This window comes from Drosophila willistoni, chromosome 3R (genome assembly GCF_018902025.1).
Source record: "Drosophila willistoni isolate 14030-0811.24 chromosome 3R, UCI_dwil_1.1, whole genome shotgun sequence".
NCBI lineage: Eukaryota > Metazoa > Arthropoda > Insecta > Diptera > Drosophilidae > Drosophila > Drosophila willistoni.
Genome location: NC_061086.1, coordinates 26276692 through 26293953, shown reverse-complemented (window position 1 = coordinate 26293953; position 17262 = coordinate 26276692). Strand labels below are relative to the sequence as shown.

At 37.8% G+C, this 17262-nt stretch overlaps 3 protein-coding genes across 4 annotated transcripts; 1 reads left to right on the top strand and 2 right to left on the bottom strand.

Annotated features, from left to right (window-relative positions):
* Window positions 1-3592: 3592 nt before the first annotated feature.
* LOC6647974 (vesicular integral-membrane protein VIP36) lies at window positions 3593-5216 on the top strand. Its single transcript, XM_002069762.3, has 5 exons — window positions 3593-3856; window positions 3922-4037; window positions 4106-4303; window positions 4357-4692; window positions 4766-5216. Exons 1-5 carry the CDS (start codon window positions 3721-3723, stop codon window positions 4970-4972), a joined length of 993 nt encoding a protein of 330 aa, XP_002069798.1. The 5' UTR covers window positions 3593-3720; the 3' UTR covers window positions 4973-5216.
* LOC6647975 (adenomatous polyposis coli protein) lies at window positions 5101-8780 on the bottom strand. Its single transcript, XM_002069763.3, has 3 exons — window positions 7936-8780; window positions 5699-7876; window positions 5101-5636 (listed from the first exon to the last, which is right to left on the bottom strand). Exons 1-3 carry the CDS (start codon window positions 8551-8553, stop codon window positions 5196-5198), a joined length of 3237 nt encoding a protein of 1078 aa, XP_002069799.1. The 5' UTR covers window positions 8554-8780; the 3' UTR covers window positions 5101-5195.
* A 168-nt stretch (window positions 8781-8948) lies between these two features.
* On the bottom strand, window positions 8949-15747 carry LOC6647976. 2 transcript variants are annotated; one of them, XM_023178577.2, is made up of 5 exons: window positions 15613-15747; window positions 10174-10422; window positions 9955-10119; window positions 9745-9886; window positions 8949-9685 (listed from the first exon to the last, which is right to left on the bottom strand). In XM_023178577.2, the coding sequence occupies exons 1-5, from the start codon at window positions 15725-15727 to the stop codon at window positions 9148-9150; spliced, it is 1209 nt and encodes a 402-aa protein (XP_023034345.1). In that variant the 5' UTR covers window positions 15728-15747; the 3' UTR covers window positions 8949-9147. The 2 variants fall into 2 exon arrangements, with proteins under 2 accessions (XP_023034345.1, XP_002069800.2); XM_002069764.4 differs by lacking the exon at window positions 15613-15747 and adding an exon at window positions 13027-13305.
* Window positions 15748-17262: the final 1515 nt, after the last annotated feature.

Here is a 17262-nt window from a genome sequence, read left to right as displayed (position 1 = left end):
CCATGGCAGGCAGCGGGGCTGGACGTTTTGCCTGCTGCCCGCTGTTTGCTTTGTTGTCGTGCGTTTTCAATTGAGTGAATGTTTGAGTGAGTTTTTTCTTCTCTTTCGTTTTTGGCGTACGTGCAACTTGCTTTTGCTATATGCCATATAAAAAAAAGATCTGTGGCACGTGATCATATATGTATGTGGGGGTACCTACAATATGTTCTTGATTTAGCCTATATGTATATAATGGTTATTGATTGCATTTGCATTTGCATTGGGCAACTTTCTAGTAATCTAAATAGTTTAACTGGCGGTTGTTGTTCCGGTAACCAGTTTGTTTGGCTTTAACAAACAGGTCAATCAGCTGGTGCTGCTTATGCAAAAACCAAAAAAAAACCTAAGCTCAAGCAAATGTTTGTAAGTGGAAAGCTGACAACACCCTATGACTTGATTGCAGGTGAGAAATCAAAGCAAACACAAGCGCAACAAGCAAACACACACACACACACACACACACACACATGCACACTTTGCTTTGACAATTTCTTCCGCCTCTGCTGGCACTTGACCGTGAAATTTTGCTGTCTTTAGTAAGCCTCTTTGGAGAGTTGATGTTGATTTAAATGACAACTATTTAACAAATAGCAATATGCATAATCATAGTCATAATCATAACGCACGGAATCTCCGGCAGCCGGAAGCAGTAATATCTACACATCATTTAAGCATATTTTAGCTGAGAACTTTTACGCGGCAGTTTATTTGTCTTGTTTTTTTTTTTTTTGTGTCTATTTTATGTGTAACATCAGGCATTTGACATTTATGAGATCGCATTCGCGTCCCACACTGGGCCACTATTCAAAAATGGTGCTAATAAATTGCGATAAATGGAAAATGAACATTAAGATCTACTTTCGTGATCAAAGTTATTACGAACGTAAAAATATGCAAAATATTTTGGGTTAAATAAAAAATATTAATGTCTCAAACAATTTGTTTTGAACCCACTGTGCAGCCCTTAGTAACAAATGCTAGTCAAGCATTCATTGAATTTAATTTAATACAAATTGCACACTTTGCTGATCGCAGCTATGCGAGAAATGCGTTTACCTAAAGCGGTTTTATTCCGTCACAAAGGCAAGAATGCTAGATGGAGAGGGGAGTGATAGGGGGGATTGATAGAGCAAGTTCAAGATCAATCCAACAGCTGGCCACAAAAGCTCCTTCGCTTGCCCCTACAGAAGGTAGGTGTATTCGTAACCGCCAAAGTCAAATTAGTTTTTTTTTTGCTTTTGTCTTTGTCTTGATCTCCCTCTGTCTCTCTCTCTCGCTCTGGCCAAGCATTACTGGTGTAGGGGTCAAGTTCAGTTTCAATTGTTGTAAGCCACGAGAGCAATTAAAGTAGCTAATTGTTGATTGCCATTGATTTATGGCTAATCAATTAACAAATTGCCTTGCTCGTACTTTGGCTTTCTTTGCCAAGTTATCAATCACTTGCTGGCTCTGCCAAAACTTTTGTATTTGCGGCCTCAGCACTTTGGCCAAAGAGGTTATTGCCATTTTGAGGAATTGAATCAACTATCTGTGTTTTTGGCCTGGAACTTGTCTGCATATGAGAGCCAGCTAAAAAAGCTAATAAATGAGATTTTAAGCGTGCCTTTAATTGCTAAAGAGATTCTATTTATAGTAAGCTGATATTCTACATCAACTATGTTAATTGTTTAGTTTTTCCAATCCTCAGCTAAACTGTTGGGCTAACCTCCTATGGACAGCCCATTAATCTTCATAAGAAGATGATCTTCGGCTCCGGTTTCCAAAAATAAACATTAATACTCATATGCAAATTAAACGCAATATTACACATTACACATTCAAGGAAGTAAAATGAAAGAATTTTTTTGTCAACTCTCAGCGGAAACAGGTGGAGAGAAAAAAGTGAAATGACGACGAGTTCACTTGTATATTCTGTTATAATTAGGCACGTTATATGCCAATTAGCAACGTGTTGAGGAAGCATTCCCTCGCTTTCGAGTTGACAAATCTTGTAATCTCCGTTATTTTGTGCTGCTGTCAATTAACGACTAATTGTGCCCAAATTGTGCATTAGAATTATGATATATTGGCATTGACATCTCTCTCTCCCCCCTTAATTAACCACATCGTGTCTCGGCCTCACGCTACGACCTTGACAATGCCCCAGCAAAAGTTGATTGCATATAAACGTTTGGTGTGGAGGCACTGCGTAAATGCGAGGAAGAAATGTCTTGCATGGAACTGGTTTCTAGTAATTCTGGTTCCCCCATTTGTCGAGGCGCGAAATATGCGTGTGCAATAAGGCCATAAAACGGTGACCGTTATTGGTAATGAAGAACGGGGAAGTGGGTGGGGGGGACAGTTAATAAACTTTGAAAATGTTTGTATGTTGGCGTGTATTTTGTAGGCATAATCCGATAAATATTCGAAAACAGGTTGATAACGGCCGAAGGCCTGCTTTTGAAATGGAAAGGGGGGAAAATTGTTTGTCATTTGCATAGGCATTTTAATAGTTTTAGTTCCGCTACATACCTAAGTATTCCTAAAACAAATCAATTTTCCACATCTTAATAATAACTTGAATGTTTTTTATGTTGATATGAAGAAATTTAAAAATGAAACCATAGCCGGTCTGAGCTTACTGAAATTAAATTGACTTCTTAATTTCGTTTATGTTTCAAATTAAGATTTTCAATTAAAAAAGGTTAAAGGGTTTCCTTTTTTGAGACTTTTTTGAAAATTGGTCAAAATACAGATTGACCAAACCAAATTATCAAAATCTTAGACTTTGCGACTTAGCCAATTTTGGAACGATTAAAGAAATTCGCATCTTCTTTTGCTGCTATAAATTGGCATTCAAACCTCGCAAAGTATCTTTTGACCAATATTCGACCCATTTTCGGTAAAAATCGTGATATCTGTTTTGCCAAAATCGGGTTGAAATTTTAGTTTCCCCAGAATTTAATGTATTGAAAGGTCTTTATGGTGTGAGATAGATACATAGATAAATACCTATTTGCGTTTCAAGTCTGCTGAAAATTCACCAATATACAGCTTGACTAAGTTAAGGAGTTTGACCATAAATGTATTACAAAAATTCTCAAAATCCCAGGCAGGTGGATTTTTTAATTTAACGGCGACGAAAATAATGTTTGAAAAGTATGCAACGGTGAAAGGCATCGATTGTCGATAAGTCATCAAAGCAAAACATCGATAATTTTTCGGACTGAAACGTCGATTACTTTTCGGCCTTTTGTCGTGGGGAGGTTTCACTAATTGAAGCATTTTGTTAAATTTAATATTCAATAAATTTAATTTAGTATAGTAGATAAAAAAAAATGTACATGCTAGAATCAAGGCGCGTTACGTGGTGTTGCTGACTTTAGTACTTCTTCAACTCTGAATTTTAAGAATTTTTATAGATACATACGTATACATATATATCTAGAAATGGATTATTCAGTTAACTTCGTTAAACACAGTTCTAGCACACGGCCACAATTAGGTTAAAATCAAAATAAATTGAAATTTATTTATTTTTAGGCCATCAGCTGTGAAATAATCGCGGCTTTTTTATTGTTATCGATAAGTGATTGGGGACACCTCTAATTAAAATCAAGCGGTTTTGCAAAAAAAAAAATTTTTTTTTACAATAAATTTCTAGAAGTTTTGTTTGTACAAAAGTCGCCCCCGCATGCCACAATGATGCAGACTAACAGTGGCTACCTCGTCCTGGCTTACATTGGCGCTGTAATAGCCCTGAATTTGGTTGCTTGTGATAACAGCAATTCCGGGGATTACATGAAGCGTGAACATAGCTTGGTGCGTCCATTTCAAGGTAATATCGCTAATGACGATCGCCGTGACTAAAATTCGTATTATGACTAATGACGAAACTTGCAGGCGTTGGCGTTATACTGCCTCACTGGGACTTCCTGGGCAATACAATGGTAACCAGCAACTACATAAGACTGACGCCCGATCTGCAATCAAAGAGCGGTGCCCTTTGGAACTATGCGGTATGATAAAAAGGGGGAGGGGTTTAAGAAAACGCCGGTTGAGTGTAATTCAATTTAATCTCCCTCAGCCCGTCATGTCACGAAACTGGGAGGTGCATGTGTCTTTCAAAGTGCATGGGAAAGGAACTGAACTCTTTGGTGATGGCTTTGCGTTGTGGTACACCAAGGATCGCATGCAAACTGGCTCAGTTTTCGGCAGCAAAGACCATTTCTCCGGGCTGGCTGTTATATTGGATACCTACAGCAATCACAATGGTCCGCATAATGTGAGTGACAATGCATTTACCAGTTGAATTATACTCACTTTAGTTCTCTGCAGCATCAACATCCATATCTGAGTGCCATGGTTAACAATGGCAGCTGGAGCTATGATCATGATCGTGATGGCACCCACACTCAGTTGGCAGGCTGTGAAGTTCGCTTTCGTAATGTGGATTATGAAACGCTTATAAGCATACGCTACGAGAACGACATATTATCCGTGTCCACGGACTTGGAAAACAAGAACGAGTGGAAGAACTGCTTTGTAGTCACCAATGTTGAACTGCCCACAGGGTATTATTTTGGTCTATCTGCCACAACGGGTGACTTGTCGGATAATCATGATATACACAGTTTTAAGTTCTTCGACATCGACACAAATTCTGATGTGCCGGTAGGTTTACCTAATCTTCACAAAACCTTTCAAATATTCATAGTTTTGTTATCATTTCTATTACGATTGCCAGTACCAGGATACAATGGCTCGGGCCAACATCATACCAAATGCCAAAACATTTGAACCACCCCGCGAGCACAAAGAGGATCCCAAGCCGGGCATGTCCAATGCCAAAATCTTTTTTATTCTGTTATTTGTTGTGGTCGCAGCCGCGGGAGTGGCCATTTTCGCCATCTCGTTTTTCAAAGAGCGAAATGCGCGAAAACATTTCTATTGAGCTGAAACAAACCTAAGAAGAGGATAAGGAAAGAGGAGTAGCTGACCACTAAAATTAATTTAAAAATATCCATGTATATCGACTGCTGTATCCCAACTACCACAACTAATTATTTACATTTCTTTAAATTGTTAAATTTAAGCGCAAATTTTTAATCTGAACTATAGGAAAATTGAGACCGTAAGAATATTACCGCATAGATTAAAAATTAAATTAGATCGAATTACACCCAATGGGCAGGTAATCGACTGCTGCTGCTATTGTTAGAACTAAGAGTAGAGGAGGAAGGCCGTCCGGCGAGAATCGATTCAATTTGCTTAACCTGATTGCTAACAAAACGATCCCGGGAGCTTTGCCCTGTTCCTAACTGTGTCGCTGCAGGGAGCGGAGGTGGCGGCGGCGGGGTTTGCCTTTCGTTGTCCATCTCTAGAGTGTCATTCGATTTGTGCATGCCACTTAATATACACTGTTCGAACAGCGACTTGGACTCGCCATCATCATCCTCGTCCAAAGAGTCATCGGAGCTGTATTCAGCTTTAGTTCCATTAACTGTCTGCCTTCGTTGTCCATTTAGCTTGGGCAAAATGCTGAGATTGGTATTGGTGCTGGTGTTGCTAGTGCTTGCTCCACTTGGTGGCAGCCGGCAACTACCGGCTGCGATAGCCTACAAGTGCGAAAGCAAAATGGTTTATGGTCGTAATCTATACAAGTTTAAAGTTTACTTACTTGACTTAGTAAATTACAGTCCTCATCCGAATCCATTGAGAGTGAACTGAGTGAATCACTGCGCTTGGGCGGAAGGCGTGGCTCTACAACATCAGCTTGCGATGCAGTGCGTCGAGGTGGCAACTTAGGCGCCTGCTCAGCCATTCGTGGTGGCAATTTGAGAGCTGGCCCCACTTTGGCGGAGCCCACGGTTAAATTAGATAAGCCAGATATCACGGAGAAGGCACAAGGACTGTCCTCTACATAGTATTTGCTCATCTCATCTGTTACGGGCAGGTAGCTGGGCAGGGGCCCGGTGCCACCACAACGCATCTTTGCAATGGGATCCTCTGGTCTGGCCCGAGCTGGCAGCGGAGGCTGTTCTTGATCCTCGGCATTAGCAATAGACAAAGTGGACAGATCACTATTACTGGCCGCCTTTGAAAGCAATGCCGGCGTATCTTCTGTGAAGTAGCTGCGAGGGGCATCTCCATTGTTGCCATTGATGTCATTGCCGATAGGTTGTACTCGACAAAGATTCGCATTCTGATCGTCCAATATGCTTAGATTACTTAAGCTGGTGGCGCACGAAAACACAGCTGGCGTGGTTTCCTCGTGAAATCTGTTAAGTTTATCCGCGAATACATTGCTATTTGTTTTTATTTCCTCTTGCTGTCCATGGAGTTCTGATTTGGTGTGCTTCGATTCTCGCTTCGGCGATTGTGGCATACTTTGAGTTGGAGAATCCGGCAGCTCTGAGGGCGATATAACACCGCTTTGCATCCGACTATACTCACTGATAACCGAACCGTTGTCATCACAGGCAATGGTGTCGTCATCCTCTCCATTCCCCACCAACGAGTCCATGGAACTTCTTCGCGAAAACATTAGGGGAGTTTCCAGGGCCGAGTCCGTGATTAAAGCTGGTGCCGGAGGTGGAGCTGGTTTCACAGGTGTTTTGTTTGGGTCAGGCTTTTCAGTCTTGTCGGTCAAACTATTTAGGGAATCGAAACGACTGAAGCTACCGGGTGTCCCTTCCTCGCAGTAGTTGATAGGACGCTCTCCTGGTTCTGTCTCAGCTTCGGGTGTAAGTCGTTGTTGCTTTGATGCAGGATCTACAATTATTCCCTTCTCTTTTCTCAGCTCTGAAGCAGAGGTTGTCTTGCCCAATGGCAACTCATTCTCAGCAGGAGTAATTTGTGGAAGCTGAGCAGGTCTAATTTCCTTGTAACGAGCACTGAAATCTGTCGGCTGATCCAAGTCGATTTCAAAGCGTTTTGCAGTGGTTGGAGGTGCCTTATGCTCTACATATTTCATTGAGTAGTCAATTGGCTGCTCTTCTGTTGGTGTGACCATCTCAAAATGACTCTTACACCCGTCAGACTTGCTAGAGTATTTTGTTGAGTCCGATTTACCCGAGTATATCGATTCGCGACTTTCACATTTTCGTGGCAACAACCCTTGGGTGCCAGTGGTCACTGTGGTGGGTCGAACTTTCTTTAAGGAACCCGTAGGATTGGAGCTCAACCGCATGGAGCTGTACCGCCGCGGTAGTGTTCCCGCATGCCCGTTCGACTCCTTCTCCAGGGAAGTATTATCAGCAGAAGACAATAGTTCCAAGGAAGCTCGATAGTTTACCAAATTCTTCAAAGCCGAAGCGCTGCCCTCGGCAATCATGGCATTCTTCGAAGAAATGAGGGACCGTAGTAGCGGTATGGCATTGTGGTCTATGAGAAACTGTTGATCCACAGGACAGCGAGCCGAGAGGTTCCATAGCGTTCCGCAGGCATTGCTCACGACAGTTAGGCTCTCCGATTTCAGTTGCTGCAGCAGGATCGATAAGCAATTATGCTGCCGAAGGATCTGTCGGTAGCTTTCGCATACAGCTATGTGACTGGAAACATTACGAAGGATACCACCTGCGTTTTCGATTATTTTGAGGGTCTTACTCGGACCCTCGTAGCTCAGCATTTCAACAAGAAAAGCTAACGCTCCATCGACGGCGCAGTACTCCGCCTTGTTTGTGCTGCAATGGGCCGAGAGATTCCACAGTGCAGATAGGATGGCCTTTAATGTATTCTCGTTCTTATTCTGCATAGAAGCCCGTGCCAAAGCAGTCACTGTTCCAAGTTCATTGAAAATAGTCTTCATATGCTTGTCGGCGCGCCAGGAAAGATTACGCAAAACGCCAGCAACAATCTAAAAGAATATAGAGAAAGTAGAAAGAACTGAGGACTTGAAAGAGTAAATCCACAAACCTGTAAGAGCTCATCCGGCGCTGTATGCAACTGGGCAATAAGCACCTCCATAAACGGTCTCTGGCCACACAAATACGACTTGTTGTGCACATTCTCATCGCCAAAAGTGAGATTCGTCAAGGACATCAGAGCATAGCTCCTTAACGAATTGCATTGCTCACGGGCGGCCGGTCCATGTACTGCATGGTCCAAATGGACTAGATTTGGAATAGCCTTTAGAGCCCCCAGTTCGCACATGATTTGCCGATGCTCTTCGTCGAAACTGGCCTTCATTAGCAGTTTCACAGACGCCAAGGGATGCCGATCTATATCATCGGCAATGGCCTCTCCACCACTTTGCAGCTGCGTCCTTAGAAAATTGGAGTAGTCAAGAAGTTGGTCCAGCAGCCGAAGTACCTTCACTTCTCGTTCATTGCTCCGTACGATGTTATGTAGAGCTTGGCCGGCATATTTTCTGGCGGTGGCCAAACCCTCGTCATTGCCATGAAGGATCTGCACCAATAGTTGAATGCAATCAGAGCTACGTAGGGCCGAACAGGTGTCTTCATTGCGGGAGAGCTCTAGGAAGTTGCGCGTCAATTCCAGTTGCTTGTGTGCGTCACTTTCGTTCAATGTCATTGCTACAAATTATCCTTCTCTACCTATCTGTATTTGAATTCCGCGAATATAAATTCCCAATGTTTTTTATGCCAAAGTGAGTTTGTCTCTCAGGTATCCGGCATGGACATTGTTTATCTCACCATAAACAGATTCCTTTAAATAATACTAGCTAACTAAATGGATACAATAAAAATGGAGAATGTTGTTTATGTCGCGTTTCTAAGCCGATAGCGCAAGCGGAATGAAGCTGTGTAATCGACCGCCCACGCAACAATCGAAATCGATAGACAGCGTGACACCTGTGAATCGGAACCAGTGCACGAAATTTAACGGTCGATCATGGTTCAAAAAGCAAAACAACAGGGTTCCCAATATGCTCAATATCCACTGAATAAATGTTTTTTTTTAGCTCATTTACATATGCTAAGTGAAGGCATCATAAACCTATACATTTTATTTCGAGGCACTAGTTCCTTGTTTTAAGCTTATGTACATCAATCAATAATCAATTAAATGATCACTGAACATTATTATAGTTATTTTAGTATAAAAATAAACCTGAGATTGCTTATATGTGCTTAAGTATACATAATGCATTAAAACATTTAATTTCTATGCTAAACTCGTCCGTTGCTCAAGCAACGGCATAGCCAGGTCACTCAATCGAGACTTGGCACTCTGATAATCATCTTCGGATCGTGGCCTCTGTCCTGGTTCGATCTGCTGATGCTGTGGACTGCTTTGCACGATCTCTGTATAAACTGGCTGAATGGAGACCATCTGGGGAGGCACCTCAGCTCGATGTTGGTCAAACATTTCATCGATGTCGACCAATTGGAAGTCGACAGCAAAAATGAAGCGCAACACTGTTATAATTAATGCCATCAGCCAGAGCACCATTACAATTATATAGCTGGCACGGAAGAGGTCCAAGTACACATCATGGGAGACATAATGTTCCCGTATATAGGGACGCAGCAGGGCAATGGCATCGCCACAACTGATTGGAGTTGTGACATTCTGACGTAGCTGGCCGCATAAACGCTTCAAATGTCCATTCGTTACAATCGTATATGCCACACTGGCCAAGCTCATTAGGGTGTAAATTATTATCGATGGAACTACAATACGCCAAGGTTGCGGCAAAACGCTAAATGTTTAAAGAAAACATTTAAAACAAATATTAATAATTTAATTTCAAATTCTTACGAGTTCTTTTTGCTGCCCGTTCGAAAGATCAGGCACATTGCTGTCCATATAACGGCCAGAATTTCAGATAATATAGGAAATGCATAAACAAACTGAGCACTTAATCCTCTGCTCCATATTGTGGTATGTATATCAATAGACACTATCAAAATAAAGGTTAAATCAAATGGTTAAATCATTGTTAAATATAGTTACTATAAATGGGCTTACTATGCTCCAGAAATTGAAGATCTGCTTCAGGATTGGGCTCCACAGTTGGCTGTGGAGATTTCGTGGTAGCCTTTGTGGTTTTATTTTCTTCGGCAATTCTACGTTCAGGAATTGATCGATCCTCCTTCAGTGCATAGATATGCGAGACGATTGGCATTGAAGTTTCTAAACAATAACATTGATTAACCTCTGCATTTTATAAACTATTAGATTACTTACGGCTTTCGGTGGTTAGAGATTCAGTTATGGCATCATTTTCTATGGTATTCCTATTGCCATAACTAAATGACTGTCGTATCCTGACAAAATCTCTATGGAATACCTCCTGATTTGAATGCTCTTCGCGTCGTCGAAATTGTAGTTCGGGACTGATAATGCCATCATAGAAATCATTTGATAACATCCGCAGCGAAAAGCTCCATACAATGGAAAAAACAGCAACGAGTATCAGTAGACATATTACTATATCTAAAAAATAATTTTTGGAAATTACAAATAATTGTAAGTAAAATATATTATATATGGTTTCATTTTTGCAAAAATTTAAGCTGAACAAATACCTTACTTCATTGACTGATATCTTACTATCTGTCAGTATTTGAATGAAGAAAGTAATCAATGAAATCATAATTGTAAATTGTTGATAATTTCACATTACAATCACGTCGAAATGTTGAAAAAGGCACCGACAGCTATGTATATCTTTAAGATTAATAGAAGCTCTATCAAGAATACAAATTACATTTATTTTTATTTATGCCTCTCAATGTATAGATGATTAGTCGTTATTCATAGTTTTCGAGATATCATGTATACGCACTGTTGACGTATCTATGAGAGTTTTCTTCAAACAAAGGTCATTCCATGCCTCGCTTGTAGATATATTTATAATATATTGTATATAGTTTTTTTGGCAAGGTTAAACTTTAAGAGATATATTGTTTGCCATTTATTACGCTTGACAAACCAGGAACTTGGCGTTTACAACAAATTCGAAGAAAATTTATAAGAATAATGCGTCGTCTACTGGGAAGGTTGGGGTGCCTGATTGAATGAACTTTGTATATAAAATTTACCTAAAGACAGCTGTGAATTAGTGGCAGGTTTTGGCTTGCTGTGTTTATGTAGATTTTAAAGTTTATATTGGAGGTATGATATCATTCTAAAATGTTGTACGGGGCTGGGTTAACGAGTCTCGTCGTGATGCCTGCTGTTCAATAGGGATTCATAAATTGATGCAACATTTCGAATGCTATGCGTTATTTTGACATATATGGACGTATGTGTATATTTTTTGTTTTGTTTCATTAAATGCAAAAGTCAAAAAAGTAATTTTTGTTTTGAAAATTACGATAATGTTTGAGAAAAGTGTCGCTTTCATTTTCTTCGCACATTTTAATTGCCCATTAAATGGGCGGATGATTTTTTACTAAATATATACATATTTACAAGTAATAGAGAAAACATCAACCGATTCCCAGTGCTTTGAACGCATTAAATAGAATATTATTGGTGTGACTGTGTGTGTGTGTGTTTTGGATGAATATACTTATGTCTATATACATTCAATACAATACAATCATACTTCTATATGCATACATTTCATGCCATTTACTACGCATATATTTGTTTGTACATATTTCAAGTTGCATGAAACGCTTGAGAGCGGGAAACACATGTAAATGACATCATCAATTGGTGTATCATGCCCCCACATCTCGGCCAGAGTGCGGAACAAAAACATTAATAAATATGTATGTATGTAGATATAGGCCTAAGCCTTAGCCTGAGCTAATGTCATTGCCATTATTCGATGAGATACTCAAATAATCGTTAGCTCATCACAGTTTTGTTTGTGCTCTTTTTGGCCAGTTTGTTTAACTGTATATGGATTTAAGACTCAGAATTGTACGCTGATTGCGTAATATTGTAGTGAAAACTATAAAAAACATTTATATTGTAACTCAAAAAAAGTCTGACAATAAGTGGGCAGAAGACTTATAATCTAAGCTAATACTTATGTCTGATCCAAACATCTATTAGTACCTAATAATTAAACTTGAAATGCCCACATATATTGTAGAAACTCCAATTTTGGTCACATCATAATGTACACTTTCATATAGGCGAACAAGTGTTTGAATCAAGTGTTTAATAAAAGGTTTATATCAACTTTCTTATACTCTTGCTGTAATTTTTGTTAACATTATTACAAATATTAATTTTAGTTCTACTTTTAAGTAGTCGCGGAAGTTTATTTTCTATGGTGTTCTTAAGATTTTTGCCAAAATTTGTTGATGCCATTAAATGCAGACCACATGGCGTATGCGCATTATGAACTGTATCCACTCATACTGTTGCCCACTTGTTTAATTGTTTATTAACTTTCAACCAGCCATCCCCCTTTCCGTGTGTTAAGGCAAACACAAACAAAACGAAACGTCAGAGGCAAAGTGGGAAGAAAATTAATGTTTAAATAATAATAAAAAAAAAGAAAAGAAGAAAAATAGGCAATAATATTTGACAAAATTTAACACATTAGCCTATTTAGCACCTTTCGAATTCGATTTGGACTGTGTATTAATAAAAAACTATAAATCTTTAAACCGGTTTCATTGCTCTGCTCCACTGTGCAATGTCAGGGCCATATTCATTACTAAAATTTGTTGTCTGCAAGTTTTTGAAAACATTTGCCAGATGATTGCAACGCCTTTTATGAGTTTATTGATGAGAGAAGACGTGCCTCCTAACCGAATATATTCAGTATATATGTCTATATGCCAGCCATCATCATCTCATCCGTCATGATGGACAGCCGGACAAGCATAACGAATTTGCCTTAATTGATCAAAAATATTCCTTGTCAATAACAACATTTCGACAGTTTTCATCTATTCGACAAATTTCACATTGTTTTGGTGTCATTTTTCTCATTGTTATGAAGGTTGAGGCTAAAAATACATTCGAAGGGCCACAACACATTTCGAAAATATGTAAATATATGTACATACATATATATATATAATCAGAAAAAAAAATAATAATTATATTAATATTATAAATAAAACATACTATTCAGATTTCGTATATCACCAGTGGTTAGCTTTCCCTGTTTGTACTTTCTGATTAGCTCCATGATTACTTGGGGAATTTATTTGTTTTTTTTTCCTTGTAGAATTTATAGTTTTTTTGATAATTCTCTCACATGAAGTATAATTTATTTTTACATTTTTATCTCATGAAATTTCACGACTTTATCCAACTAGAAATTTGTTTAGTTATTTTTCACATTTGTTTGATTTTTATGCGAGTTCTTATGGCCTCCGAAAGTAAATATATATACGTATATATATATTCCAGAACTAACAAGCGGAAAACATAAAAAGAGCACGGAAAATTTATTATAAGAATAATAAATAATTTGAATGAAACAGATTGATATCTATATGTAGATATATAAATGTTGATCATAAATTTTGTTGCAATTTCCAATTGTTGAGCCCCCAAAAGTCAATGAAGCAAAGAAATTTTGCTTGTTATTTTTGCTTCGCTTCTATTTGCTAGACCGATCAAAATAATTGAATATAATTGATTTGAAATTAATGCAGAAACAGAGAAAACAATTTTCCTTTCTTCTTCGCCCCTTCCCCCACCAAATTGCGTGCACAGTTTTTTTGGGCTATCAATTTACATGAATTGAAAAACACTTGACTACATTACGTATACGTAAACAGGCCAAAATTAACACCATTTCGTGCTCTCTAATTAAGTGAGTTTCAATAAATAGAACTGTGTGAAAATTTTACTCTTCCTCCACTCAAGGTTATATTTGTTTTGTTTTGTTGTGTGTTTTATCTGCATTAGAACTCGATATCATGTATTTTGCATATGTAAATGAGATCGGCGCTGAGTTTACTTGAAAAACGAAACGAAAAAATCGGGTAAACACGCATTTAAAAAAAAACAACCAAAAACAAAAAAAAAGCCAAACAAATTGACCAAAATCCGTATCGAAGAACCAACCGCAGCTCGTCGCCGTTGCTTAGACACTGTCGCCTCAGACCAGACCAATCAGACCGAATAGTAATTCTCCTTCTCCAGTATTCTTTGCGAGAGAGTCTCTCTCTCTCCCCCTGTGTCTCTCTAGGTGTCTCTCTCTCTCTCTATTTCTCCGTGTCTCTCATGAGCGAGGCAGTTTCTCTTTGTTATTTTTTTCGTTTTATTTATTGTTGTTTTTCGGATTTCTCCAAATTGTTGTTTTGTTTTTGTTTTGTTATCGTTTTTTGTTTTGATTTTATATTTCATGTATTGTTTGTTTCTTTTTTATTCTAATTTACTAAACTGTGGGTGTGGACATTAATGTTTGCCATTTTATTTTTGTAAAATTTTGGAATTTTTGGCTCGTTCAACTCGTTTATAGGGTCGCATACGCAATATAAACAACAAACTCTGAATATGAAGAATTCTTCTATCAAAAACTTTTCTAATTTTTACCAAACTGATAAAGCAAAGCAAACTTTTCAACGACTTCGCTTATCATTTATATGCCCAAGTTTTAAAATTTTTTGAAAAATACACTTACTGGATTTGTGTACTTGTTTAAAAAGAAAAAACCATTCTAAAATTCACCAATTGTAAATTCTAATGGCAATCCTTTCTTGGTTATTCTTGTTTTAATGGATTTCTCGCTTTTGCCATGGAAGTGACTATCTGCGATGACCTTCAAAACAAAGCCCACTTCTGCCAGTTCAAGGTTAGTTTAATTAGCAGTACCAGCAAGGCTCAAGGACTTTTCCAAATATTCATACACACACACACACACACACGCACAGATATGTACATGCATATGTAAATACACACTCGTTTATCGCGTGACAGGCATTCATCTAGGTATTAAGTTTTTTTTTGTTGATATAAAACTTCATTTACAAATTTAGCTAAAGTTACCTCCCCAGGGAAACACACACATAAAGAAACAACAACAACAACAAAAAAGGATGTAATTTGTAATATCACATTTTTCCGTAACTCTTTGTTTGCATTAATACTTAAATGTGACAAATGTCGTACAAACATTGGAAACAAAAAGGGCAAAAACTATCTGAAATTATTCTATTTTTATTCTTTCATCATATATCTTTTCTATTTATTCCATTAAAAATATGCTGTCCCAACATATGTATTTATTTAAGCTTCTATCCTAATGGAAAACCTAAAGTAAACAAAATATAACACATATCGTGATATAGCTTTCACCATTCGATATGCATATGTCTCTGGTTTTCAATGTTCAAATTGGCGATGACGCGTTGTCTATGCAAATTGACAGAGTTAATTCTGTTGTTTGTGCCGCTGGCAATATTTCACATGAATTTATTACATCTTTACAAGCAATAAATCTGCTATATACATGTACCTACATATTGTATATAGATACAGACAAAAGATACTGATAGTCATCAATCATAATCGTACTATTAAATATTGAGCGATGTCTGAATGTTTCACATAGAGAGATATGCTATGATGACGGGATCTGACCAGTCAGTGGGTATTTTTACTACTATATTTTTAGTGAGGAAAAACAATTGGAAAGGTGATGCAATGCACATACGGGTATATGGGTAATAGCTTTATGATATATGTATATTTACTTACGTTCACATCGCACAACTTCACGGCGAGCCTCCTTGGTCAGCATCTGAAGACTGTCGCCCAATCGACGTATTCTTTGAGGGGTATTTCCCAACATGGTGGAGGCAAGGGCAGTCATAATTGTTAACTGGGCCAAATTCAAACGCCTACATGAGGCAAACAATTAGCAAAATGGTTATACAAAAACTGAGAACTTGAGTGCGCATTTTGATGTTGTTAACAACTGGAGACTCGGAATAATTGGTAATGGCTAGAAACAAAGATGTGAAACGAACGAAGCGCGTACAAAGAATGAGACGTTCACACGAAACGACCGTTCGGAGAGAACTGTGCGCAGGCCAAGGTGGTTAAAGGTGGCTCTTAGACAAAGGGGGGAGGGGGGACTATTACAAAAATTCCAATTCTAATTTGGTGGTAAGATGCGTATACATGCACATACATACATACCATGTCGTCTGTCTGTCTGCCTAGTTTCAGGGTGTGTTTTTTATTTTTCGGGCCTACAACAAGAAGTCACCCCTAATAAATTCAGACAATGCCAATGACCGAATTAGACCCGAGCGCCCCAAACCCTGGGCCTGGCGCCGCCTGGGACATCGCTTGGAATGGGTGTCAGTGGAGCGATTGCGTGCCCAGCTGAGCTAACTGTTAATTACTGCAATATAATGCTCATATAGAGACACCTGGTCGAACAGATAGTTTACTTCTTTTTTGGTATCGTTGAATTTTAGTTTTATTATACGAAAAATACTCGCGTTATCTTTTCTGTTTTTTCTTCTTCTTTTTTTTTTTTGAATCTTTCGGTTCGTTTTCGAATAAATAAGTAAATATATATATAAATGTAAATATATTATGTATATAATGCGTTTACTTGGTGTTAGTTACAATTTTCACATATCTTATGTATGTATTTATCTATGTATGCTGTTTTTTTTTTATCTTCCATTCTGTTTATTAATATAAAACTGCGTTTAATTAGACTAAAATTGCATTCAAAACATTTGTGCAACAAAAACACATTGCAATGAATGAACCATAACTGTTGTTTGCTTGTTTTTGTAATACATAAAATATATATTTATATATATATTGTAAGTGTATAAATTTGATCAATTTGTTTAAACAATTCGCCGTAAATTACACAAAAAGAATTACAGTTTTCTTTTAAATCATTTAACAAACAATTTTCGTTATTCTGGTTTCGATTTCGTTCATACACAAAAATATATATAAAACACAAAGATTGATTTATCTCGACGATTGCCATTCAACTTTCGATTTCCTAAAACTAGGTTAACTATACAAAGAGCTCGTTTAAATAATACTATAAGTAGTAGTGAGGGCTTTGCTTTAAGTCAAGAGACAAAAATAAGTTTTTTTTTTCTTTTCTTTTATATGCTAAAACCTTTTGATTTAATTGCAGTTGATTTGTTTGTGTTTTTTTTTTTAATTTAAATTTAAATTATTTTTTTTGTGCATATTAAAAAACGATTTTTTAAATTCTTTGAATTTTTGCATTTCGTTGCCAAGCATAAAATATCGAAATACTTTACAGCAGATAAAGAAATTAAATATAAATATAATAGTTTTATAATTCTAATCAAAAGAGTGGGGGGACTTTGATTTAAAAACTTGGTATTCACTTTAGAGTAT